Here is a 26,990-nt window from a genome sequence, read left to right on the forward strand (position 1 = left end):
CCTTAATGCCAGGCTAGTCCATGCAGAATGTCTGGAGGCTTTTCCTCCACAGAAGGGAGCTAGATGTGATGGCTCACACCTGCATGCACAGCAATGATGAAGAGACTAAAACAGGTGGGTTGCAGCTTTGGCACATACCCAGGCCAGTGAAAAACAGGTTAGAGATGTAGCTCAGTGATTCTGCCAGCCTAGCAAGTACAAAGGCCCTGCCTGAGCTCAAATCCCCAGAAAAAGAAAAGGAGAGAAAGAAGAAAGAAGAGAAAGAAAGGAAGGAATGAAAAAAAGAAATGAGGGCTGGGGATATAGCCTAGCGGCAAGAGTGCCTGCCTCGAATACATGAGGCCCTAGGTTCGATTCCCCAGCACCACACATACAGAAAACGGCCAGAAGCGGCGCTGTGGCTCAAGTGGCAGAGTGCTAGCCTTGAGCGGGAAGAAGCCAGGGACAGTGCTCAGGCCCTGAGTCCAAGGCCCAGGACTGGCAAAAAAAAAAAAAAAAAAAAAAAAAGAAATGAAAGGAAAGGAAGGAGGGAGGGAGGGAGGGAAGGAAGGAAGGAAGGAAGGAAGGAAGGAAGGAAGGAAGGAAGGAAGGAAGGAAGGAAGGAAGGAAGGAAGGAAGGAAGGAAGGAAGGAAGGAAGGAAGGAAGGAAAAAAGGAAGGAAAAAGAAGCATGGATCTAAGGGCAGAATGAGAGGGTACAGCGTTGAATATAGGGGCTATGAGTGCTACCATAGTGCTAATTGCTGTGGTAGAGCATTTATCCTAAGAAACCATTGGTTTCTGTTGTCACATGTGCTGACCGAGTCAAAAATTTTGTAGGAACAGCCCTCCTTTTTTTTCCCTTTCTCAGTTTCAAAACTGCTTGAAGGCAGGAAATGGTGGAAATAAAATGTAAACAAAATAGTTGAGTTATTCACCAATCTTGGAGCAGTTGGCGACTGCCTTATGTGTGTGCCTTCAAGGCTGGTGGCATCAGTGTGCACTTTGTCAGAACTATTGCCTTCGACTGGGTTATTGAGTTTATCCCCACAACTCAAGAGGGTTGAGCAAAGAGGAGGCATTTTCCAGATGCCAAAATAGCAAAAACAAAACCCAGCAATGTGTTACAAATGATAGCTGACGGGAATCTGGGAAACCAAGAACAACACATTAATTTGTTTTGTTTTTAAAATGTTTTCCCCTACTGTTTTATAAAGCCATTAATAAACCCATTTAACTGGAAAAAAAAAAAAAAAACAAGTGTTGATGGTGAGTAATGAACACCAGCTTCCCTCCCATTTGCCCTTTCCTGGTAGTTTCTGAAGTTCTGGCATTGATGGCTCAGCAGTTTAGCTACCGTGAGAATTCTGAAGCACGGATCTATCAGCTGCTTTCTAGACATCAGAGAACTGGGGCTGTCACTAAATAAGATTAGGACAAGAGGCTTAATCTCTGGAGGAAAGCAAGTTCTTCCAGCCCTGCTTTCTGCTGAATATTTTGTACATGGAGTCTAGTGAATTTTTCTGCCTGTGCTGGCCTGGAATCACCATCTTGTAGTTCTCAGTCTCCTGAGTAGCTGCAGGAGTAGCTAGGATTTTAGTCATGAGCCAGTGTGTTTCTTCAATAACCCACTAATCATTCAGGATAAACTGCTCAGTTTCTGTAGGGTTTGGATACTTTCTGTAGTTTCTCTGGGTAGTGATTTCAAGTTTTATTTCACAGCAGACTGATAATAAATAGGGAGGTCTTTTAATTTTCTTGTATTTGTCAAGCATTGCTTTATGTCCTACAATCTGTTTTGAGGAGGCCCTGTGGCTCCTGGGAAGAACTTGCATGCTGTGACTGGATGAATTATGCTGCAGATGTCTGCTAAGTCAATTTGATCTACAGTGTCATTTAATTCTTAGGTTTCCTCATTGATTTTTGTTTGATTTGATAATCTGTCTATTCTGTCTCAGTTTGAGAACTTTTGGTTTCCTTTCCTATTCTAAGTAGTTAACATCTGCAAAGGGTGTCTTTTAGCATGCCTGCACCCACCCTGTTAGCTGATGGACTTTACAAGTAAGTCTGTCATGAGTTGGTCTAAGCCATTTGTGTTCAGAGCAAAGTTACTTTATTGTAATGAAATTTAAAAGGCAATTACATTAGTTACACATATACACAATCCACTTAATAACTGTTAGTCATAGAGAACATTCAAGAAATACAAATGATTACCCACAACACTGGTCACATCCATAAGAAGAAAGGCTAAAGAGATGATTAAGTGCTTATTGTTCACTGAAGTCTGCTTGTGAAGTCTTTTTTTTCCCCTCGAAGCAAACATATTGCTAAAGGAGGCCAGCTGCTCATCCCTATGTAGCCTGCAAAACCCATTTGCTGAAGTAAAAACCCTGCAGGCTCTGGCCAGCTGCTTGACCATCAACCTAGGTCTGCCACAAGCCCCACGCACACCCGTGTGTACAAAGGAGCCAGAACCTTGTGTGGTGCTCCTCACGCTGCTCCAGACTTCCAGCAGCAAAGAGAAAAAGTAGACACTCATGTAGCTCCCAAGAACCTAGAATTTGGCCAACTCATTCATTCATTCAGCCATCTAGGTTCTACTTTCCCCAGGCAACTTCAGCTCCCAACCTCAAACAATCCTTCCTGCCTCAGCCTTCTGAGTAGCTGAGGCTCCAGCTGTGTGCAACATGCAGTTTGTGCATCAGATTTGACGGTGACAGGGAAGAAAGGCCCCCTGGCAATTAGCACATACAACCCTATGGTCAAACCTCTTTCTGGCAATACAAAGAGCCTGGCTTCTGGTGAGTGCTGTTAGATAACTGCCTTGTTCTTTAGGTGACAGGTTTTAAATGTTAGGGGCAGATGGGCCCAGACAGATGCATGTCCACTCTTTGAGCACAGGCCATTCATTGGTTGGACCAAGTACTGCCAAGGAAGAGTTGACCAGAACTTGCTTTTGGAGGCTGCCTCATCTCCGGGCTGAAGATGGTAGAACACTGATACCTGCTATTGTGGATGACCTGCAGAACCCCAGCCATTTTATTGACACAGAGGTTTTGGTTCCTCAGTATAAGTTAGTGGTCAGAACCTTCATTGCCTATAACACTCACTATTCATAAAATAATAAAAGGATTGATCTTGATAAACTGGAAAGAAGTGAGAACAGCCATACAGTTGTTAATGTTGGTGCTCTTAATCCCTGAAACCAAAACTAGAAACAAAACCAGGGAGGAATGTTATGCAAGGCAGAGTATTCTAGAATCATCCTTGGCCACTGTCACCTCCCCCAGCCCACGGTGGTGGAGCCTCAGTGTGGTGCACTGTGTCTTTAGTCAAAGGCCCACATGGTCCCTCTGGCTCTCTTCTGAAGAAAGTCAGCTGATTGCCGGGTGAGGGGTGCCTGCAAGTTCTGTAGTCACAGAAGAAACAAAGGCCGAGTACCTCTTTCCTGTCCAATCCAGGCTGAGACTACCTCGCTAGGACAAACTCAGGACCAGGACACATCGGAGTCTGGCTTCCAAGAATGGAAGGGGCGAGTGTACAAGCCCCTTTGCAAACAAGGATCATTCAACACTACTAGAGCTTCCTCCTCTGGCTTTGAACAAGGACCGTATCTGGTTTCTCCTATTTCCCCTTGGTGCCTAGCATAGCCTAGACATGAGGCAACTCCACTGTTAAGGTGCTCATCTCCAGTGGCATCACAGAAAATACACATTTTTCTTCATAAAGAAGAAGGCAAACAAATCCCCAAACTCCAAATTCATAAACTAAAGGCCACCAAAAGCTTATTTTTATTTCACTGAGAAAGACTTCTTGTTCCAAAAGCCATTTTATGGCTTTGAAAACAAAATAACACTTATGCTCACTGTGGAGGGCAAGGTCTAGGTTGCTGGAAGCAGAGGTAGCACTTAGGGCAGAGTGCAGAGGGAGGCCTGGCCAGAGGCTGGCCCTGCTGGGTCATACAGTATTTGGCACCTGTCATTTTCTGGGCAGCAGGAAATCTCTGAGACTGGAGTGAACACACTTAGATCTAAACTCAGGACCGGGTCAGGACTGTCTACCATAAGCATCTCTAGAAACTACACAGCCAGAGTTGTTAGTGTTGGAATTGGGACCAAGTGAGGATGGCTTCCAGCCCTGGGCATTCTACCGAGCAATAGTGGGCTTGCACAGGTGAAGTTCTGCAGGAACGTGGCCTGTGGCTGCCCCTTGATGCCAGGCAGGCCTGTAGCTCGGTGCAGCACTTTCCAAACACTAGGGAAATGCTCTCCCAGTTCCTACCAGCATGCTGGCTCATTTTACCCTCAGGCAGCTCAGAACCCACCATTCTCCCTACCCTCTCAGGTACTGAGCGTCTGCACCCACCAAGCAAGGACTGTGGGCTGTGGGAGGGTCCCATGACACTCACAGACTGAGCTCTCTGCCCCAAGCAGCCATGTGGGAGAGATGCATCACTATGCATCAGTGGCCAAGGCAGAGTGTCAAGGAGCTAGAGATAACCGTGTATAAAAGTAAGAAGAGAAGGGAAACTTAGCCCTGACCGGTGTATGGGGTATGGGACGGGGTCCATAGACATGAAAACAGGGGATTGGGTCTTCAACTCATCTCACATTAGCAAAACAGCAAGCCAAGGATCCTGAACTCAGAGGTGGGCCAGGCAGAAGCTTCTGAGTTGGCTCACAGCCCACAAGCTGCTTATCGTCATGTCAGTAGACTACCTGGGAACGCAAGGCCTTGGCGCATGTGCAGCAGGAGCAGAGTGGTCTGAGTTTTCTTCCTTGCACTGTACACCCTCTGAGAAGCCATCCTGACCAACCAGGGGGAAGAGAGAGGGTTCAAGTGGCCCCAAAGGAAGTGAGAGCATCTCTTCCTCTATCCAGGTGTGCTGCTCGCACCATCCATACCCACACAGAGGGCCCCAGCTGCTGTGACCTCCCCGTGTGTCTTTCTGTAGGTGCCTGGTGGGGACAAGCTCTTCCAGGGGGATCAGGGACCATAGGAGTCACCTACATGGAATCAGGACATAGATGCTCAGAGGCCCAGTGGTTCCGTGGGGTTCAGGGAGGAGGAAGGACTGGCTTTTTGAAGAGACACCTGGATCTTTAGTAGGAATCTTTTAAGTAAGGACTTCTAAAGGAACAGGTCACCAGCCTTGACTCTGAGCAGCAGTGCTGAGAGCCAGCTTGCCAGGCTCAGCCTCTCAGCCCGGCTCTCAGGCCTTGCTCATGTGGGTCAAGGGGCTGCTGGATGAGGTGGGGTTGCCCATTACTGTTCTCACACTCACTAGACTCTGGATGCTACACACTCACTCTGACCACACAGGACAGACACAGCACAACACAGCCATCAGGACGGAAGTTCGGGGCTCACTGTACAAGGTTCCCAGACCCCAGGGCACAACCAGCCCACCGCAGAGCGTGGTGGGGGTGGCCAAGCAGGCAATGTCCCTGGGCTCCTTGCTTCCAGGCTCTGTATCCCACTTGCCACTTTTCCAGCCCCTGTGGACCCCTCCCACCCCCAGAGCAGATGTGAAAAGCAAGAGGAAGCTTTGATTTCTGCTCTTAGGCAGGCCTGCGGTGTCCATCTGGATCCTAACTGAACTTTTTAGGAGTATAAATGATAAATGGTCCACTAAGAGATTATTCACAACCAAACACCAGGACACAATCAGCCCACCTCCTGAGCACATCCAGATAGAACACAATAAATACAGGCGATTCTCCAGTGCCTAGGAGGGCCCCTGGTCAGTGGCTAAAACCCTTGGCTGCACGTTAGAATGGAGGAAGGCCATGCCTGGGAGAATTTAGAGGGCAAAGGTGCCTGTGGTATGGGGGATCCTGTGCTAGGCAAGCTGGGTATGGGAGACCTCGCTCACGGGGGTGGCAATGTCGCAGAACGAGTGTGGCACTGCACAGAGGGAGCATCACTCTGCCCACAGCTACTCGGAAAAGGGTGGAAACATGCCAAGGTCAGCAAAGTCCTCGATGTTATAGTTGCCAGTCCCCTGGGTCGGATCTCCGGGCATGGGCAGCATGTCCTGCAGGAGAGAAAAAGGCCACAGGGGTCAGCTTCTTCCCTGTGCTCTGTGCATGTCCCAGGAGCCCAGCCTGCCACTCACCCTCGTGGCCACCTCTCTAATGGGCAGCCTAGGAATGCTGCCTGGCTGAGGGTTGCCCTGCAGGGGTCCTCAACGTCCAAGACCCTGAAAACTGTCCTTCTTAAAGAGAGGTCCTGCCGGGAGGCAAACAACACTGTACGCAACGTTGAAAGCTGAGCTGGGGCATAGAGCAGACAAAGCCCCACCGGACACCGGCGAGGGAGGCACATGATCAAAATGCAGGAGACTTGAACCATACAGCAGGCAGGAGGAGCCCCAGTGCCTGTGACCAGTGCGCACCCCAGGCAATTTACAAGTCCTTCCACTGACTGGGTGTCAGATCACCTATCCAGATAGTAGTAGCAGTATTTCAGCTCCTGGTGGTGAATGTCCCATTGTGTGTTTTCTCAAATCCCTAGCTCATGCTATAGTCAGTGAGAAAAGAATTCTGTGGACAAATAAATTGTGGACAAACAAAGCATACCACCTCCTGAAAATCCACAGTCCTCACTGGTATAGTATTCTGATAAGTCTTTGCAGCAAAGAATCTGAGTAGCTTCTTTTAACCAGTGTTTCATAACCTTATTTGACCAAGAATTCTTAGCATCATGCTTTGGAAGACTCCTGCTGGGAAATTCTGCTTTACAGTGCTTCTGTGAGGCCTATGACTGCTGAGGCCAAAGGCCTAAAAGAGAAGGAAGGAGAGGCAGCCACTGTTCGGAGGAGACAGGCCTGAGCAGGGGACTTGGGTACATTGAGGAAGAGGCCCTGCGGAACTCTCAGTGACTGATCCCTGGGCTCCAGACCTCAGTCTCTGAAGATGCTATCTGAACTAGTGGGAAGGAAACTGGAAGGAGGGTGGGGTCAGAGTAGCAGGGACCCCGAGAAGGAGGAGTCTCAGCAGTCCCCAGGATGTGGCTCCTGCCCCAGCCTTGCTTTGAAGGGTAGGCTGCGCCCTGGGCCTGATGGCAGAGGCCTGGATTCCTGTTACAGGACCTGATGGGAGAGGCCAGCACTGTGTTGAGGGGGTCGTAGGCTTGAGGCTCCAATTTTCCAATGGAGAGATCTCTAGCTGGAAATGGAGCCAAGGAAACACAAGGGGCAGTGCCCTGCTCTGTGAGCAGGGTGTGACCTATCCAATGACCCTTGGCTGGTGGGCTGCGTCCCTGGCCTAGCAAGGGAGGACACAGCCAGGGCCTTCTAGGGAGGGATTTAAGGATGGCCTTACCTGTCCCGGGGCCCTGGTGAGGAGCCAGGGCCAGGGAGCCAGTGACAGTGGAGGCCAAGCAAGGTACCTGCAACTCTTGGGAAGTGGGGGTGGACACTGCTTCAGGAAAAGCCCTGCAGGTGTCTGCAGCTTTTCAGCCCCTGCCTCAGGATGCGCTGTGACCATCAGCTCGGCCAGCCTCCTTTGGGCAGCTCTGGAGTTGGAGTTGGGATGGAGGTTTGCAATGGCAGGCTCCGTTTTTGTGTATCAGCCCAAAGGCTGCAGGTCCTACCCCTCCCAAGTACACCTGCTTCTCTGGCGGGCAAGATGGGCTTTCTACGACTGAGGCTCCTCTGGTCTGGGCAGGGAACTCTTGCTAGCTACTGAGTCGGCAGTGATAGGCAAGGGGGGGGGGGGGGCGGAGGCAGAGAGGAGGCGCCAGTGCCCACAGGAAGGCAAGGCGGTGCTCGCTGGATTTACCTGGAACACTTCAGTCTGACCGGGCTGCTGGTGGGAGTGCTGCTCACCGCTCTGCTGACCGTGGTGCTGGCTTTGCCACTGTGACCAGACTTCCGAGGGCCGCCCCTGGAACTGCCCGCTACTTTGTCCACTTTCAGCTGAAAGATCCGACGTACAGGACACTTCCTTTAAAAAGCCATCCGTGGTTCTGGGAGACCTAAGAACCACTGCAGCTTGGAGGGCCCCATATTCCTGAAAGGCACGTTCGCCCCATCCAGAGCAGGACAAGAGGTCACTGGCCACCTTTCCCCTCGGGGTGGCAGATAACAAAGTGAGCGCGGGTGGCCTGTGCTGCGAGCCTGGGGCTCTCCCTGCGCTCCTGGGGGTCTCAGTGGGACCTGTGGTATTGGCAGTGCTCTAGTGTTGACAAGAGGAGGTGACTCTCTACGGGACCCTGCCCTGCTCTGGGAAAAAGGCTCACCCAGCCCTCCCTGGAGGAAGAGCACCCCAGGCCCCACCCACGGCCTTCGCAGTGCGCTAGCCACCGCCTCACACAGGCCATGGGTGATGAATGCAGGGCGCGGCTGTGACCTTCCTGTCAGGCCAGGATTTCTCAGGGCACGCTGGGAGAGGAAAGGGACATAGACACTGCTCAGGCAGGAAGATGAAGCCTCTGTGGGTAGCAGCTAATTTGTTTACAAATGACAGATGTTTTGCTTTCATCCACTGTTTACTAAAATACCCAATGGAAAAAGCAAAAGATGAAAAATGAGCACAATTTTTTAAGATTCAAACAAGGAGAATTCTTAAGGAAAAAAATCCTTTAAACAGGATAATCTTAAGGTACGTCAAAGACCTTATGATTTTTTTTAATGTTTCATGTAATTAACATTGAATACATAACCAATTCCCAGTCAAACTGGGTGGAGCCCATTTTACCTGAACCTACTCTTTTCAATAGTTGTGCTGATCACAAGCAAACCTCACCTGCCCACACCCTACCTGGGCACCAGGTTAATCTCAGGTGAGGTCCAGGGAGGGAGGGAGAAGACTCAGTCATCTCTCTGCTTGTCTCTGTCTCTGTCTCACACATCCACATATGCTGCCTGAGATACAAAAGGCTTTAAGAAACACTTAGGCTCCATGTAACAACTCACCCCTAGTGATTTTAATACCATGCATAAGGAGAACAATTGGCAGAGTTCTAGAAAATCTAGGCAGGTATAGCTCCTTGCTTCTGCACAAGTGGGACTTGAGTCTAGTGTGCATGAAGGATTGTGCTATAAAAGTATCTGGTGAGGGGAAATGCCTCTTCCTGACTCCTCATACCAAGCCCCAGGGGCCCGGGGGGCGGGGGGGCTCTCAGAGAATCATGTCCTGGCCTGACTTGGAGCTCTAGGATCTGGAAGTGGCTGAGAGAGAGCAGAGGGCAGACCTGGTTCATGACCAGGCCAAATTAAACAAGCAGCACTGGCAGCGTGACCAGGGAGGCATTCCACGTGGGAGGAACCTGTCACATTTCAGAGCCTCAGGAGCTAGGTACAAGACTGTCCACTGTAGCTTGGTGGGAGGGTGGATGGGCACTGCTGTCCTTGCTGCAAAGCACAGGTTTTGGGGACTGCCCCCCATAGCAGGTTGATGACTGCACTCAAGCTTATTCTGGGATGCTGCTTCAACAAGGTCTCCTGCTAGGCACTACCATCAAGATTCATTTCTGCCAGGTGCCGGTGGCTCATGCCTATAATCCTAGCTACTCAGGAGGCTGAGATCTGAGGATTGTGGTTCAAAGCCAATCCCAGGCAGGAAAGCCCATTAGACTCTTATCCCCAGTTAACCTCCAGAAAATCAGAAGTGGCGCTATGCCTCAAGTACTAGAGTGCTAGCCTTGAGCTGAAGAGCGTAGGGACAACACCCAAGCCCAGAGTTCAAGCCCTACAGCTGACCAAAAAAAAAAAAAAAAATTCATTCCTCTCTACTCCACTGCCATCTAGGTCCTAAAGCCAACCAAAGATACACACATTGCCATCTGAATTTTCCCTCAGGCCCAAGCACTGCACAGTAATCACTCTACCCAAGTCTAAACTGCCAAGAGAAATGCATAGGTATTTGTTTCTTCTTCACCACCTCTCTGAGTCTTTGACACTCTTGACTATTGCTTTTAAATGTTTTGTTGACTTACAGGACTGTGTTTGGTCTGGGTTCTACTATCTTTGACACAACTTCTTCATGTACATGTCCAGGTATCTCTGGCTCTTACCTAGGTCTCTCTTAACACATGATGAAAGTGGTGTGTGTGTGTGTGTGTGTGTGTGTGTGTGTGTGTGTGTGTGTGGTGCATGCATGCACATGTATACAGTCAGGACTTCCCTTCCATTAACACAGAACGAGCAATGACTTTTGATCCCATGAACTGACTCATTCATTTCCTTGTTTTGTAACTATGTCCTGAGCTCATCCTTTGATGCAGGCTCTATCCTGAAACTGCACAGACACAGGAAACAGGAATGTTTTTGCCTTGACAAGCTTCTAGTTTGGGAAAGGAGCAAGCGGCCAGTGCAGCGGAGAGCTGCCACCACAGGGCTAAGCAGAGATAGGACAAAAACTGTCTTAGTCCTGGCCAGCAGGAAAGGCTTTTGCAAAAGGTCCTGCTGAGGTGAGAAGAAATTCCTAGCTGAGCAAGTGTGGGACTTGGTGGAGGCTGAAAAATCTTGCAGATCAAAGATCCACCTGTTCAGAGACATGAGAGAAAAGGCTTGCTTCACCTAGGCTCAGGACGAGGAAGGCCGGACTCTACATCAGGAGCATGACAGAGAACTACTGAAGGCTTTAAGTAGGGGTGCAGGACACATGGATTTAGGAGGGTCGTTCTACCAGTGAGTAGATGGATGACAGAGACCAGCTGAGAAACCAACTCAGCAGCCAAGAAGGAAAGCTGTTAGGAGGAGGTGGTGGGGAAGGCAGTGCCCACATCCATTGACTACTGACTGGCAGTGGAGGCATGTAGCAGTGGACAGGGACAAACCAGAGACAAGGGATGAGGAGGAAAGCCAGTAACATCTGTTGGCTGGTAGCTCACATATGTATTCCTTGCTATTCAAGAGGCTGAGATCCGAGGATCACAGTTCAAAAGCAGCCCAAGCAGGAAAGCCAGTGCAACTTTAATCTCCAATTAACCATTAAAAAGCTAAAAGTGGAGTTGTATTTCAAGTGGTAGAGAGTTATCCTTGAGCACAATCGCTCAAGGACAGTGCTGGGGCCCTGAGTTCAAGCCCTAGTATAAGGGCTGAATCTTGGTGGCAAGATCTAGGAGAGAGATAGGCATATCATATTTCAGATTACTGGAGCATTTTAGATTATCAAAACGTTTTATATAGCTGAAGTTGCATTCTCCCTGGTTCCTCTCTTATTATGCATCCTATTTCTCGCTGGAAGAACCTTTAGACACTTTGGAAGGATGAATTATTTCCATCCTCTCTAAAGCACACCTGGACTGGAGAGAGGCGTGGAGGGAGCGTGTCTCTTCCCGGTTCTGGTGGTTGTGTTCCTCCTACAGTCTGCCTCACAGCAGGGCCACATTGCTAATCTCTGCAAACCAGCCCACCCCTGCCTCGCGGCAATGCCACTTGGACCTCATGTTCCCTTTGGGTGGAATTCTCAGCCACCTGGTTGGTGAATTCTGAGACTAGTCATGGTGTAGACTTTGTCTCAGGTCAGCTGCAGCCCTGGGCTTCCGGGAAGTGCATCCTGTGGCAGATGCACCTTCTCCACAGTCTGAACCTCAGACTTAGTGCAAAAGGGTTTTGTCTTCCAAGTTCTTACTTCGTTCATGTCTACATAACCTCAACCCTATAACCCAATAACTTTCATTATTGTTGTGTTCCTTCGGCTCTTCCTTCGCCACCACTGATGCATCATAAAGCCTTTAAGCTTTCCTATTCAAATCAGTGGCCTGGTTTCTGTCTCTTGCCTGGGTCTTGACACATACCTTCCCTACTGAGCTACTGAGGGAAATAAAGGCTTACATCTCTCAGCTCTCACATCAGTTGCTGGTATGGTTTCCTGCTCTGCCTCTAGACACTACATCTCACATGACTAGGTTTTGCTGTGACCTGAGTCAAGATGAAAGTGAAGCGACTACTGGGAACATAAAGATCACAGTTGTACAACTCAAGAGAGCTCAGTGGGAGGAAATGGAGGACATGCTTTGGATTGATTTTTGAAGCTCCTGAACAAATGAGCATGTGACTCACAGACAGGAAGGAGACGCAGGAGGGCCTTTTCCCATTCAGCATGAGGATTCAAGTCGACAAAGCCAGCCTGACAAGTTTAGGTGCTGTGGCAGCATTGTGCAAAGTGACATGTTTTGCTTTCTGGCCCTGGTATCTGCCCCTGGCCAACTAGGGGATGTCCTGCAAGTTTGCGTGGCATGGCTTCACACCCTGTCTGCTCCAGCCAGTCCAGTGGAGAGGCCAGGATCACCTCTGCTACCTCCACATACTATGGGATCTGACTGAAGACAACCAGCCAAGGGCTTGTCTTGCAAGGAGCTGTCACACTTCAGAAATGGTCAGCAAATGCTGTGCCCAGAACCTTGGGCTGCTCAGTGCAGCAGCACTACTTTCCGTCGGGGTGCTGAAGCGGGCCAGGGAGCAGCTGATAATCCCACGTAGTGGGTGTTGGCTGCTGTATGGCATTTTAAAATAAGGCTCATGGATGAACCACTCCATGGAAACTTTCAACTTCACAAATGGAAATTCGGATGTTTGAGTCCCGTTTCATGGCCATCTGAGGACAACAGGTTCTGTATAGAAAGGCCCTGGACCCTCACTGCTGTTGGATGGCTCCCAGGGACAGCCCGGAGGAAATGGACTAGACTCCTCCTGGGAGAATTCGAATGTGTAACGTGTCTAGCACAACCTGAGTGGAAGCTGGGCCCTCAGAGCAGCACCAAGGACTCATGAAATCCACAGAGAGTGAGCAGCTGGCAAGGGCTCCTGAGACCTGTGCAGAACCCTTTATGGCCTGAGGCTTTAAGAGCAAAATGGAGAAAGAAGTTCTTAGGTGAGATAGGGTCCCCTTGTAATAAAAACGTAAGAGAACTCTATAGTGCTAGTGACACAATTGGTTGTCCCTATATTCTCTCATTTTTTCTGAAACAAGACCATGGGGTTTTAAAATGAGGGTACCTAAAAGCCCCTGCCAAAGGCCATAAGGGGTTGAAATAGCACTCAGGGAACAGAAATACAGTCCTTGTGCCTGGAGGACGACAAAGACAAAGTCTCTAAGTGTCCAGTGTCTGAGGGGCATTGCAGGCCTCCTCCCACAATACAGAGAGGAGAGGTCCCTTGGAGACTTCCAGACCTGGCCCAGCCACTTTCGGAGCCTGGGGTTCAGCTCCTAAATCAGCTTGTTTTTCTGGCTCTCCCAGGAGTTCTTTCCCTTACTCCCCACCTACCGAACCCTGGAGTCCTGTTGGCAAGGCTGGAGTAAGCACTCCCACTCGGCGAGGAGGTCGCGGGGCTCGACAGAGGGCTGTAGGAAGAGGGGTCTGCTGGGTAAGCATGGCTCGTTCCAATCCCAAAGGGAGACGTCTGGGTCTTGCTGGACTGGGATGGGATTTGCTACAGGCAGGATAAGCAAAGAGAAGGAAGTATCAGTGTCAGACCTCCATACCAACTCCCCAGACAGGCTGTCAACACTTCAGGTTGCCGCTTGTCCAGGCAGGTACAGCAGACAGAAGAAGAGTTTGCTGTGGATCGAGGGTGACACTCCCTGCCTCTCCTGGCTGGCTGCACATGGGTTTGGGATCAGCCCAGATATGGGGACCTGGATCTGCAGGGTGGGTGTGGTTGAAGTTACTCCCTACTCCATGGCTATAGAATCCTGGGTCCCCTGGATTGAAGCTATGCAGCCTCAGCATGATGAATACCAAGAGCTTTCTCAGCCAATAGATACTCATCCTCCCAGCAGCTAGGAGGAAGCTGGTATATCACGTGGCTGTGTTTTTACAGGCACTCCTGGTTATCAGAGGTAACAAGGGGGCTCCTTCTTTTGGAGTGACTAAGGGTCTGATCCCTTCCTGTTTGCTTCCCTGGGGCAAGGCTACAGGGAGAAAGAGATGCTGAAATCAGAAATAGTGAAAAGGCAGGGTCCCTGTTCTCACAGTGCCTGAATTACGGTGGCTGCTCCTGAGTGACAAGCTGCTGTTAGAGATGTAGGCTCCAGGTGGGAGCACTGACCCATCTTCAGAGTTGGGTGTTCTATCCCCAGGGTGTCCATACCTGTCCTGGGAAGGGTGGACGGTTCCCGGACCATGCCACTTGGCTCTGGTTCAGCTGCCGGGAGATCTGGGATATGTTCTGCCCAGTTGAGGAGGAGGACTGAATATCGTTCACTCCAGGCACATGAACCACTGAGGAGCTAGAAAAGAAGAAATTGCAGTTGCCCCCAGGGAACAGCTGGTTTGCGAGTCCCTGCAGCCAGCTGGCCTGGCTGGCCAGTTGTCTGCACTCCCCCCACCCCCGCCCGCCCCCCCACCCCCAGGGCAGTGAAACAATGGAGAATGGCGCCCTCTAGTGCTGCTCAGTAGTCCTGCCACATCTATGCTCTATCCTCAGCCTCCTACAGTTCAGTCTCTACTGCTCCCTACACATCCATCTCTCTCAACAGAAGAACTTGTTCTTCGGGAGACGTAAGACCTCAGAATAGAAATCAGACTACCCAGGAGGGCCTCTGGGCCAGAGTTGCATCTTCAGCAGCCTATTCTTAGACAATCTGTTGGTAGGGCCATCCCCCAGGGCTGCCAACCAACCTGCCTAGTTAACCTTGGTCCCTTCCTGCATCTGGAGGCTCTGCTTAGACTCTGGTCAAATTCAGCAGAGGTTGGGCTTTAGGAGGCATGGGGCTCTCCTTTCGCCACTCTCTCTAGTTTATGCTCCTGTTTCCCCAGAAGAAAGTGGAACCAGGCCTGGACTCCAGTGATGGCATGGGAATCCCTTTGGTGATCTCCAGGGCACCCCAGTGCTAAGTGGCTAGGCACCATGAAACCTCTTCAGTGGTCTTTAGGCTGAGGCTCCTTTCTTTCTCAAATTTGGCTGTGATCTCTGTGAACCAAGGATGCTTCCTTCTACTTTGTCAGCTTCTCTCAGCTCTACTATACCTTGGTCTGAGCTAGAGACCAGTGTGTCTCCTCCTCAGCCAGTACCACTACAGAAAAGGCTTCTGCCTTTTTGCTCTGATAACAAATAAGTGATATTAATCTTCTATGGCACCTCATGGAGGCTCTCGGAGCAATGCCAACACCTCCAGAACCCTGTGCTCTGCCCAGGAATACAGAACAGGAACCCGTGTCCTGCCTACAGTTCCCAGACATGACTCTGAGATCCACAGAACAGGAACCAGCGCCATGCCTGCAGCTACCAGACGGAACTCTGAGATCAAGGTCTTGGGGCCGGGGGGCAGTAGATCTTCTCACTCCTCCCAATTCCTGATGTATACCTGAAGGCCTTGCCTGAGTGCCCGGAGGGGAATGGGCTCCCTTGGGAGTAGATCTGCTGGGTGCCTGCAGCTGAGGCAGAGCTCATCATCTTCTTCTCCGCTAGGAAAAATGGAAGTTGCAAGTGAGTCCCTTGCTTGCAGACATGGGGAAGGCTGTCCAGAATAAGTACAGAGTGGATGTAGCAAGCCAGAGGCGTCTGCCTGCACCTAGGCATCTTATCTCCCAGGACCTCCTATGCATGAAGATGTAACAGGCTGTTGTTTCCCTGGGGCAGCTACAAGCCACATGGAGTCAGGGCCTCCGAGAGTTGGGAAGATGGGAATACTGAATGAAAGTATTTCTTCAGACATCATTCTCTGTGATCATTCCAGCCCTGTGGGCTCTGGGAAGGTCTCAGTGCAAGGGCATAGGCACAGAGGCCTTCTCCCAGAGGGTAACAAGAAGACGACCCACTCTGGCCCTTAGTGCCTAGGCCCTGGACCTAAGCCCTGTTGTGCATACCACAAGTGCTACTTTAGGCATGGCTTTGCCCTTCCTCTGCTCCAAAAAGAAGATGATAATTCCAGTCATCACAGGTCTCTGGTGGGAACTCAGTGTGCCAATATGAGCAAAGTGGCTAGGAAGGGACTAACCTTCAAACAGCATCGACATGTCTGCTATCATTGGTACCACATGAGAAAACAGATGTCTTGCTTTGTCCAAGGTCAAAGGCAATGAAAGCAGGGCCTGGGGTAAGCTGGAACCCCAGCCCAGTGCTGTTGACCAACCCAGAGGCCCACATCCTCGGACAGGCATCGAATTACAGCTTGGACTGGCTGACTAGGCTCAGACCTGGCTGCTGTGTGTACAAAAAGATGGGACCTAATTTAAGTTTAAAATGATTACGTGCATGTGGTAGGATGGTGGATTACTATAAATATTCTTTCTTATTTCATATTGCTATTTTAAAATAATAGTTCTTTTTTTCAGATTAAGTTGTAGTGTCATTTTTTAAATTAACGTACACTAAAAAAGGGGGTTCACTGTGAAATTGCCGTACATGTATATAATGTTCCTTGATCAAATTTACCCTAAATTAATTATTCTTACTTTGCCTCTATTTTTAAAACAAATTTTCATTCTTCTATGCTCAACCTTGTGCATGAAGTACCTTGATCATGTTATCCTTCTTTTTACCTTCTCCTTTAACTTTACCCCTCCTATGAGTTCACACTCCCAAACAGTCCCTGCTTTGCACTCAGGCCAGTCTGTTTTTAATGTCTAGAATCTGCATATGGGAGAGAATATGCAAATATTTTCTCCTGTAATTTGGCTTATTTCATTTAACTTGATTTCCAGTTCCATCCATATTCTTACAAATGGAACAATAGTCTGTTATATATAATATACCATAGGTAATATATAATATATAAATTGTACATGTATATATATAATTTATCTTATCCATTCATCAGTTGATGGGTCCCTAGGTTGATCCATAGTTTGGCTATTATGAACAGTGAGATAACAAATACGAGTATGAAGGCATCTCTAATATTTGCTGACTTATCTTCCTTCAGGTCTATGCCTAGGTGTAGTATAACAGGATCATATAGGAATTCTATTTCTTGAAGTTTTTGAGAAGCCTTCATACCGATTTCCATAGTGGCTATACTAATTTACATGCCCACAAACAATAGAATTCCTTCCACACCCTGCCAAACCCCACACACATTTCCAGTAGTTTTTGTTTGTTTGTTTGCTAGTCCTAGGCTTGAACTCAAGGCCTGGGTGCTGTTCCTGAGCCTCTTTGTCCTCAAGGCTACTGCTCTACCACTGGAGCCACAGCACTACTTCCAGCTATTTCTGAGTGGTTTATTGAAGGTAAGAGTCTCATGAACTTTTCTACTTGGGCTGGCTTCGAACCACAAACCCTCAGATCTCAGCCTCCTGAGTAATTAGGATTACAGGCGTGAGCCACCAGTGCCTGGCTCCAATAGTTGTTCTTTATTTACTTGATGACAGTCATTCTGTTTGGGGTATAAATAGGAGCTAACATGGAATCTCAATGCCATTTTGATTTACAGTTCCTTTATGGCTAAGATTGTTGAGCATAGTATTTATTGGCCACTTGTAGTTCTTTTAAGAACCATGTGATCAATTAATTGGCCTAGCTATTGATTGTATGATTTGTTTTAGGTTACAATATATTACAGAAGCGTGTCTTTGTCAATAAAACTAAACTGCACAATGGATTAAGAGAGTTCATTTATCTTAGCCCCTTAAATTTTAGAAATGAGATTCAGTGCTCCATTCCGACCCCCCTTTAAAAACAATATATTATTGTTACGGCAGTCTTGTTGGTTGAACTCTGGGCCTCATACTTGCCAGGCGGGCATTCTACCACTTGAGCCATACCTCCAGCCCTTAATAACGCTGGTTATTTTCTTTCTTTTTTTTTTTTTTTTTTTTTTTTTGCCAGTCTTGGGCCTTGGACTCAGGGCCTAAGCACTGTCCCTGGCTTCTTTTTGCTCAAGGCTAGCACTCTGCCACTTGAGTCACAGCGCCACTTCTGGCTATTTTCTGTATATGTTGTGCTGGGGAACAGAACCCACGGGTTCAAGTATACAAGGCAAGAGCCCCCCAATGCTGGTTATTTTCAAGGCAGGGTTTCACAACCTGAGTTGTAATCTTATGATCCTCCTACATGTGATTCCTTACATCACCTGGGATGACAGGGTGTGTCAATGCACTGTCCAGACATGGAAGTCTCATGAATTTTTATGCCTAGGCTGACCTTGAACCTTGATTCTCCAATCTCTGCTTCCCAAGTAGCTAGGACTATAGGCATAAGCCACTGGGCCTGCTCTGCAGTTACTCAAAACTCATCTTTACAGCCTCTCTCACTAAAAGTGGTTGTCTCCATATGCCCTGCAAGCAACTGTAAACCTCCTTATCTTACAACCACTGCCATCTAGAAACTTACATGCACTGATGCCTGCAAACATTTCAGCAAACCGAGGGTCTCTTTCCTGGGAGAAGATTGTATCTGCTTTTTCCACAGATTTCCCAGCCTCATGAACACCAGCAGGTAGATTAGGGACAGGGACCTGTGGGCGTATTAAAACACAGCAGAAAGCCACTCGTGAGGCACAATATCATTCCGGCACAGAGCTCCTTTGGCAGAGCTCCTCCAGTTGGAGTCAGGGTAGTACAGGCCTGATGGTGCTCACAGGGTCGAGTTTTCTCTCTATGATGGCCAAAGATAGTCGGGGAGGGGCTATGAACCAGGAGTCACCAAAAGGATCCCAGAGCTGACTGCCTTCTTGGAGAGAAATGGAAAAGGTTCAACTTTCTCTAAGCATCAGGAAAGTTTAATTTGGGAACAAGGTCAAATACGAACATGTGGCAGTGTCTCTGTATGGAAACCATCAGAAGTAGGAAGTATGATTGGGGGAGTGGGTGGGAATAGAAGCCTAGAGAAGATGGAAGGAGGAAAGGAGAGACAGTGTATTATAGGGGGAGCAGAGCATTACAGGAAGGGAAAACTGACAAGAAAGGGCACAGGGCCGAAGGCAGTAGAAATGGATAGGTAGGAAGCCAGACCACCAAAAAGGTCCAGCGTCTACTTTGTTGGCCTGTGAGCACACGAGTAGCAGCGTTCACACATGGTCTTTGCAATTCCAATCAGCCCTTTAGATCGCAGTACTCAGCCTTCCCAGGTCCTGCCGTCCATGCCTCACCTGAGCACTGAGGAGTCCCAGGGGACCAGGACTCACTTCTCTATAGAGGGCAGATGGGACACAGGGCCCTTGGGCGAAGGAACTCGCCTCAAGCTCGGGGCTAAGCTGAGTCCTGGTTCTTGGGGTTGTTGAGTCCCAGTCCTTGGGGTTGGAGGTCATTCCAAATAGGGAAGAACTTCCCAGAAATTCACCTGGGATAAGTCATATGATGACAACCCATCTCGCTGGTGTACTTCCAGTTCCGCCTGCTGTTGCTGAAGCTGCCTATGAAACAAAAGAGGAAAGAATAAGCTAAAGTCAGAACTCCTCCCTGTTCCCCAAAGTCACAGTGGGCAATGACTTCATTTCATGAAGGATAAAAGGTATCATGCTAAAAAAAGAAAAAAGATTTTTGTTGATTTTATTTTTATTTTTTGCCATCCTGAGGCTTGAACTCAGAGCCTGGGCTCTGTCCCTGAGCTTCTTTTGCCACCTGAGCCACAGTGCCACTTCTGGCTTTTTCTGCTCAAGAAAAGAATGCAGGGCTTCATGCATGCTATGCATGCACTCTACCACTAAAGCCATATTCCTCCCCCTAAAAAAATGTATTTTAAAAACAAAACTCAAAAGAGCAGTTGGGTTTAATGTGGAACGTACAGTTGGATTCAGTTAATTCATACCTACAACTGGCAGGAGTTTGCATCATCTACTACAACCGCACAAGAATTGCATGGTGGTTACTTTGCCCACATAGTAAGGTTAAGAAGTTGAGGTTAAAGAAGTTAGGTGGTTGTCAAGACCAGCTGGCTGACAAGCAGTTCTGGCAGAGCCAGGATCAGATTGGCCATTCCCACTTGAAGGTGCCAGGGTGCTTCACTTGGGAGAAATAAGACTTCACAGAGGAAACTAATGTCTGAAGTCTTAAAATGTGTGAATCAGATTGCTTTGAAGGGAGATCAGGTCCTACAATGCAGGCCCTTCAAATGGAGAAGCATAGAAGGGACCTCATCAATTCTAAACACACCAGGTGAATCCAGGTGGGGGGAACTTGAAGTGGAGGATCTGGTGAGCACTCTGTGTAGAACTCCACCCAGGGAAGACATCTATGCAGGGAACCATATGGAGTCAAGTGAAATCACACAGCACATGGAGACTCAGCCATGATTCAGAACACCTGCGATGCCTGCCTTCACGGAGCTGAAGAGAAGACAGATTTCAACAGACAAGCAACTCCAGGTGCTGATCCTGAGGCACACAAGGAAAGTGAGGCTCTGCCTGAGCACATGATTGCCCCTACTCTGGTGTGAAAGCCCAGGGAAAAGGAAAGAACAGAGCTAGAAGCTTATGATTCCCTACCTGGAGACTAAGCATATGCTGGTGGCACCATCAAACAAGGGGTTGAAAATGATTTTCATAACAAATTGATGAGCTGGGAGCTGGTGGCTCATGCCTGTAATCCTACCTACGCAGAAGGCTAAGATCTGAGCATCTGTTTGAAGCCTGCTGGGGCAGGAAAGTCTGTGACACTCTTATCTCTAATTAACTACCCCAAGCCACTGGAAATAGAATTGTATAGCTCAGTGATAAAGAGTACCAGCCTTGCACAAAAAAGCTCAGGGATAGCACCTGGGTCTGCAGTTCAAATCTCAGGACTGGTACAAAAAACAAATTGATACTTCAAAAACAACAACAACCAAAACATTAAAAAGAAAGCATATAATCAAGAGAAAAAAAGCTATCACTCTGCAATAGCTCTCTACCACTTCTTGATCCTAATTTATTGCTTTATTTTTTTTGCTTATATCTTGGGCATGGCATCTTATTTCATGTGTAGAGCTTCTACATTTCTGTAATATTCTAACAGATAAAGCAACTGACGCTCTAAGAGTTTAAACAAGTTTCCAGGCTGACACAGCTAGCTGTGGCACACGAGGCACTGAGTTCCAATCCCTCTGTCTGTAGACCTTGTACCTTCCCTTCTGTTCTTAGAGAACCTCAGATGTCCTGAGCGTTGTTCCTCAGCATCTCTCATTTCACTGCTTTGGGCTCAGCCGGGCAGCATCTTGAGATATACCACAGTGGGAAAAGAAACTGCTCCTTCTATTTTTTCCCCCTTTTGTAGGACTGGAGCACTGAACTCACTCTTTTAGCAGGAGGACATGGGCTCTCTTGTACCCGCCCACCCGCCCCTTTCTCAGAGAATTTTCCCAGGAACTAACCACCACCATTCCTTTCTGGGCTAGCAGAGCCCAGACCAAGTCCAGAACTTAAGAGAGTAGACAGGACCACTGTGTGGGACCATGCCCTGAGATGAGTGGGGCCCAGGCTATCCCTTTCCCTTGTCCAGCACACCTTGGTGCTTCAGGGAGGAAATGTGCATGCTTCTCATTTGCATGGCTACATCATGGCCTTGGCATTAGGCTGGGAGGCCCCTTCCATGTCTGCTTCTCTCTGGGCTTTTACACTAGGTACAGCTTCTTATGGGAAATAGAAATTAAGGTCTCAGGTGTGGATGACCAATCCCCAGCACCTCATCCATACTTCTCTGGGAATGGGGGTCGGCATCTCTCTCCCACAGCCTTTGGGTTTCCAATTCTGTAGTTGAGTGCATGTGGAAGAAATGCCGACCCCAGGCTTCCCCATCCTGAGAAGAGATTTTCACACATTTCGTGTAACTAGCAGAAAAATAAACCCTGATATGCATGCACATTCCAGAGAGAGAGAAAGAGCTGACGACAGCCATGGTCCCACCGCAGCAGAGTGCTGTGCTCCATTAGTGGGGGATGATGGTTTCTGAATAGAAACCAGTGCATCCGGCTCAGCTTCCTGCCGGTGAGATACAGAGTGCTAAGCAGACGCTGTCAGTCACCCCTGATGCTCCCTGGATAAAGGTTTTTACTCACTCTGAGTAACAAAAGCCATTAGGGGGCATTCAGAAGCAGTTATAGTTGTACCCCAGGGAGTAACCTGGATCTGGTCAGCAGAGACATCTGGGGCTCAGAAAGCCTTGTGACCAGAGAGCAGATAGTAACACCACTGCAGGCTGAGCTATATCTGCCTATTGTGAAGGACTCTGGGTGACTTCATTCAGTTGAGAGGTCTAGGATTGATTTGATCAAGGGCAGGCATGGCATGGTCCTGGGGCTGTTTCAGAGAAAATGCTCCTGGGGCCTTTTGGCTGATGGAACGGGGGCCTGATGAAAGATAGGGGAACTATTTAAGAGCCTGTATGATAGCAAGGCCTCCATTAGGACATGATAGAGGAGGCAGAGGGGGGATGTCACAAGGAGGTGGTGCTGGCAGCTCTGGCTCTGTACCAGGTAACTTTCTGTGTGGTGATCGAAGTGGTGCTGACCATTCTGATTTTATGCCAGGTTATCTTTCTGTGCAGGTGAAGGAGTGGCTGGAACAACTCCCAAGTGTAGGGCTTATGACTCAGTGGTCTCTCGGCCCCTTACTGATTCTCATCTGCAATACCCTCATAACTCCAGTTTTCAGAAAAAGAAAATCACAGCAGGGACATGTCACTTTGCCTCCAGGCTCCATTTCAGGGCTGTCTCTGGTGTTGCTTCCCTAAGTAGTGGAACATGGTTTTTCCTCTAAGCTCTGCCAGGACCTGGAACGCAATTCTTCCTTTTCCTTCTTTGCACCCAACCTTTTCAGTCTGCCTTCTGCCTACTACTAACAGATTACCAAGAAATTATTACTAAGAACAGGTAATGATTGAACAGTTTGAAAAGACTCAAATGTGACTTAGGGCATAGTTGAGCGTTAAGAAAACACATTTATGCTGGGTGTTAGTGGCTCATGCCTGTAATCTTAGATACTCAGAAGGCTGAGCTCCAAGAATTGAAAGATCTGAGGTTGAAAGCCAGCCCAGGGGCTGGGATGTAGCTCAGTAGCAACGCACTTGCCTAGCAAGTGCAACATTCTGGGTTCCATCCCCAGTACCAAAAAAGAAAAGACAAAGAAAAAAAATACAGTTAAAAAACAAAAAAAGAAAGCCAGCCCAGCCCAAGCAGAAAAGTCTGTGAGACTTCTATCTCTAACAAACCTGCAAAAAGCTGCAAGAGGAGGTGAGTGAAAACACACAAAACCCTGAGATGAAGCAAAAAATAGTACAGGCACAAGAGAAAGAAAGAAAGAAAAAAGACATACGTTTCAGCACATTAGGCACTTGTCCTATGAGAACCTGAGACCACTTTGGAACAATGCCATCACAAGAACAAGGATTTTGGTTTCAGCAGATGCAAGGACATGACGGTGGATCACGCCCCTAAAGAGATGTGGAATATGAAGAAAGCACAGGAGCCAGGCTGTGCAAACATAAAGTCTCAAAGCAACTGACATGCTGAACCAGCCCCTAGTTGTCAGAGTGGCACTCTGTACTTTGGGCTCTTACAACTCTGAAGGGAAATAAGGAGAAACAGAGACTAGCACTTCTCCCCATGGGGAACTCCATCTCCTCATGCTCCTTGGTCCTATAGGGATATTCGGCTGCAGATGGGGCCTGGGAGGGCCACCAAACAAAACCCACAGCTTTGGATATAGCAAGCATACAAAATTGCCAGTGGAGGGAGTGGCCAGTAGAGGGCTGGGCCATCAGAAAGGGGAGCCATCAGAGACAAGGGCCACTAGAGGGCAAGGCCCGTGGAGGGTGCGGCCAGAGGAGGGGGGGCCATCAGATGGAGGAGGTGGTGGAGGGCAGGGACAGTGGAGGGTGGGGCCAGGAAAGGGAGGAGCCATCAGAGGGCGGGGGCAGTGGAGGGCGGGGCCAGAAAACGGAAAAGCTAGCAGAGGGCAGGGCCAGCAGAGGACGGGGCCAGTGGAAGGCGGGACATTGGAGGGTGTGGGCAGTGAAGGGCAGGGCCAGTGAAGGGTGGGACCACACTGGAGGGAGGGGCCACTGGAGGGCTGCGGAGGGAGGAGCCAGCAACGGGAGGACCAGACAGAGGGCAGCGCTAGTGGAGGGCAGGGACACTGGGGGGAAGGGTGGGGCCAGCAGAGGGCAGGGCCAATGGAGGGTGGGGTCAGTGGAGGGCGGGGCAGTGGAAGGAGGAGCCAGCGGAGGGCAGGGCCACTGGAGGGCAGGGCGGGCAGAGGGAACAGGCTGCACATACTTGACATTGGTGTTGGTGCAGATGATGTACTCAATCTCGTCGGAGTAAGGGTTCTGGAAGGTGAAGCTGCTGGTGCGGATCAACATCCACTCCCGGTTCTTGGTGCGGAACCGGTACATGACCGACAGCACTTGGCCTTTCAGCTTCACCACCTGGGAAAACATTTGGGAGGAAGTCGGGGTGGGAAGGAGGTGAGGATGGCGTCTGCCTGGAGGGAGAGGAGGCCCAGGGCAGGCAGTGTGGCTGTGAAGGCCAGCAGGACGCTGCCGCCAAAGATTGTAAGAGGGGAGCCAGGGAACCAGCGCAACAGTGAGGGCAGTGCCTCCTTTTTCCTCCCCTCTGAGACCGAGCATGCATTTGAGGCATCCTGCACAAAAAACACTGTTCAAGAAAGCAGATTCACCTCCCAGATCATCCGCATCATCACCACCACCACCACCACCACCACCACTGTCACATGGAAGGTATCTGAGCCAAAAGGAGAGGGGTGGGAACAGAGCTTGCACTAAGTTTTCCTCGGCTCAGCTCTTCTGTTTGAATTCTCAGTAAACTGATCCAGAGAAGGAATTGAAAAAACACACGTTTCCCGGACTCGGGTCTGGCATACGGTCACTGCAACAAATTCAACTTCCTCACAACTCACTCGTGTTCCAAGGTCTCTCGTCCAGGCAACTAAGTGCCTTTGCTCCACTCCAGGGTCAAGAGCTGACTCTTACCGGACACAGCCCTCTCCATGCTTTTGTAAGAACAAGCCACTTCCTTTTTATCAACACGGGTCCCCCACCTTGCCTGCTGGTGGCCAGGGCCCAAGAAACACGATCTCCTCTGGCCATGGCCAGGCTTGCTCCTCAACATCCCTGAGGCTGCATGGCTGCTGCCAGCTGGAACCAGGCTGGGGCCTTGCTCTTGGGCATCCCTGCCTGGGCTTCCCTCCGACCAGAGAAATGAGGCCCCTGCTCACAGAGCAAGAGTTGCTGACTGGCCACCAAGTGGGATCAGGTTCCTTCTTTTTATTTTCTAAACCAACTAGGTCCTGACAGCACTGACTGTTTATAGTCTCACATGCTGCTGGATGAAGGGGCATGTGGCAGTGTTGCCTATAATGTGCTGCTTGATGTGGTGGTGGTGGTGTTACCAGGGATCCTAGACCCTCCAGTCCTCATCTGTTACCACCTTGCTGTGTGATCTAGGGAGGCAATCAGGTCTTTCTAGCCATGCACACACATGCCTGGCACAGCTACGTATGAGCCACAATCAGTCAGTACCTGCTGGAAGCTCTCACGCAGATGACTCTGATCCTCAGGGTGGCAGAATTCCAAAATGTCCTTTCCTAGAAGATCCTAAATAAAAAAGAGAGGTGTCAATAATCCCATTTTCTTTTAATCTATTCACAAAGGGATAAAGATGTTCATTTATGTGTCCATCTTAAATTTGCCCCACCACAAGTATTGGGTTTGGGTAGTTTTTTTTTGGTGTGCACCAGACCTGGGGTTTGAACTCAGAGCTTAGGCACTGTCCATGAACTTTTGTGCTCAAGGCTAGTGCTCTACCACTTGAGCCACAGCTGGCTTCTTGATGGTTAATTGGAGATAAGTCTCATAGACTTTCTGGCCCCAGGCTGGCTTTCAACAATTCTCAGATCTCAACCTCAGAAGCTAAGATTACAGGTGTGAGCCACCAGCAACTCGGTTCCCACACAGATTTTTAATAAAGCAATGACCACCAGTTTTCCCTGGGAGCCACCACAGAGCTGGCTTCTTCTACTCATGCTCCATAACAATGACTAATTTTGCTAAGGCACCAGGATCAGTGGTTTTAGAAGGCAATTTTATTTTTGTTTGCCTTGGAGAGGCAAACTGCCATCAACATATTTTAATAAACATCAAAAGAAAGCACAAGCATATTATGTGGATAGATGTGTGGCCTATGAAAACTGAAATTGCTTAAATGTGGAAACTAGCCGTCTTGTAGCTGAGGAAATGAGGTTATCATAAAATGCCCATGGTATTCAAAATCTTTTTGCTATCTACCTGCACTAATCTAAGGCTTTATTCATCCTTAACCCAAAACAGAAGTGTTTCATGATGAGACAGAGAATAACAGAAACTGTGAAAGGGCAGCTTCAAATGTGTTAAAGTCTTGGGCATCAAGGCATAAGCTAACTGTTCACTGGAGCCCGCAGGAACACACGCTGGTCCAGTGTGAACTGACTCCACAACAAAGGGAAGTCCCGTGAGCATGTGCAGAGCACGTGCAGACACTCACGGGAGAGTCTGGCTGGTAACATACCGCCAACACTCTCCTAGAAGTCTCAGGATGTGCATGACAAGAAATGCAGGGTGAAGGGCTCTCATATTCTGGGTTTGGTCTGTTTCTAGTGTGAAGCACATATGTAGGACTGGGGTATAGCTCAGTGGTAGAATATATACCTAGTGGGTGTGAGGTTCTGAGCCCAAACCCCAGCACAAAAATAAATAAATAAATAAAAATGAAAATATGCATATAATTAAAACATTCATATCCGTATTCCTCAAACTTTGTTCCTCAGAATACAGGTCTTTTTCTTTTCTTCAAAAAGCTTTTTTTTTTTTTTTTAACTGCCTCCAAATTTAGGTCTCTACAGACCTAAAGTATAACAAATAGCTGTACGTTCTTCATGTAGAATGAAGAATTGTCGGCATTTGTCACTCTGGCATTTTATTGTTCTCCGTGCACGTAGACATACATGCACACACAGTGTGTGTTTTTTCTCCCTTGCATGTAAGCATATAAGCTCACGTGTCCACATATGTATGGGCTTCTTGCTGAGCCAGCTGGCAGTTAGTTGCAGAGATCATAGCACTTCTCCTCAAAATATTTTAACATGTATCTCACAAAAATGATGTGGTCTGGGGCTGCAAATGTGCCTTAGCGGTAGAGTGCTTGCC

At 48.7% G+C, this 26,990-nt stretch overlaps 1 protein-coding gene across 2 annotated transcripts in view; it reads right to left on the bottom strand.

Moving 5' to 3' along the window:
- Positions 1 to 2,074: 2,074 nt before the first annotated feature.
- Arnt2 (aryl hydrocarbon receptor nuclear translocator 2) overlaps positions 2,075 to 26,990 on the bottom strand; it is a 90,803-nt gene continuing 65,887 nt past the window's right edge. For both annotated transcript variants that reach the window (XM_048368892.1, XM_048368893.1), the window contains 9 exons: positions 25,329 to 25,403; positions 24,064 to 24,215; positions 19,156 to 19,228; positions 18,208 to 18,331; positions 15,242 to 15,341; positions 14,026 to 14,164; positions 13,200 to 13,365; positions 7,766 to 7,902; positions 2,075 to 6,018 (listed from right to left, as the gene is read on the bottom strand). In XM_048368892.1, coding sequence (XP_048224849.1) covers positions 5,920 to 6,018; positions 7,766 to 7,902; positions 13,200 to 13,365; positions 14,026 to 14,164; positions 15,242 to 15,341; positions 18,208 to 18,331; positions 19,156 to 19,228; positions 24,064 to 24,215; positions 25,329 to 25,403 — 1,065 coding nt within the window. In that variant the 3' untranslated portion in view covers positions 2,075 to 5,919. The remainder of the gene's footprint in view (positions 6,019 to 7,765; positions 7,903 to 13,199; positions 13,366 to 14,025; positions 14,165 to 15,241; positions 15,342 to 18,207; positions 18,332 to 19,155; positions 19,229 to 24,063; positions 24,216 to 25,328; positions 25,404 to 26,990) is intronic.

Source organism: Perognathus longimembris, chromosome 20 (genome assembly GCF_023159225.1).
Source record: "Perognathus longimembris pacificus isolate PPM17 chromosome 20, ASM2315922v1, whole genome shotgun sequence".
NCBI classification, from domain to species: Eukaryota; Metazoa; Chordata; class Mammalia; order Rodentia; family Heteromyidae; genus Perognathus; species Perognathus longimembris.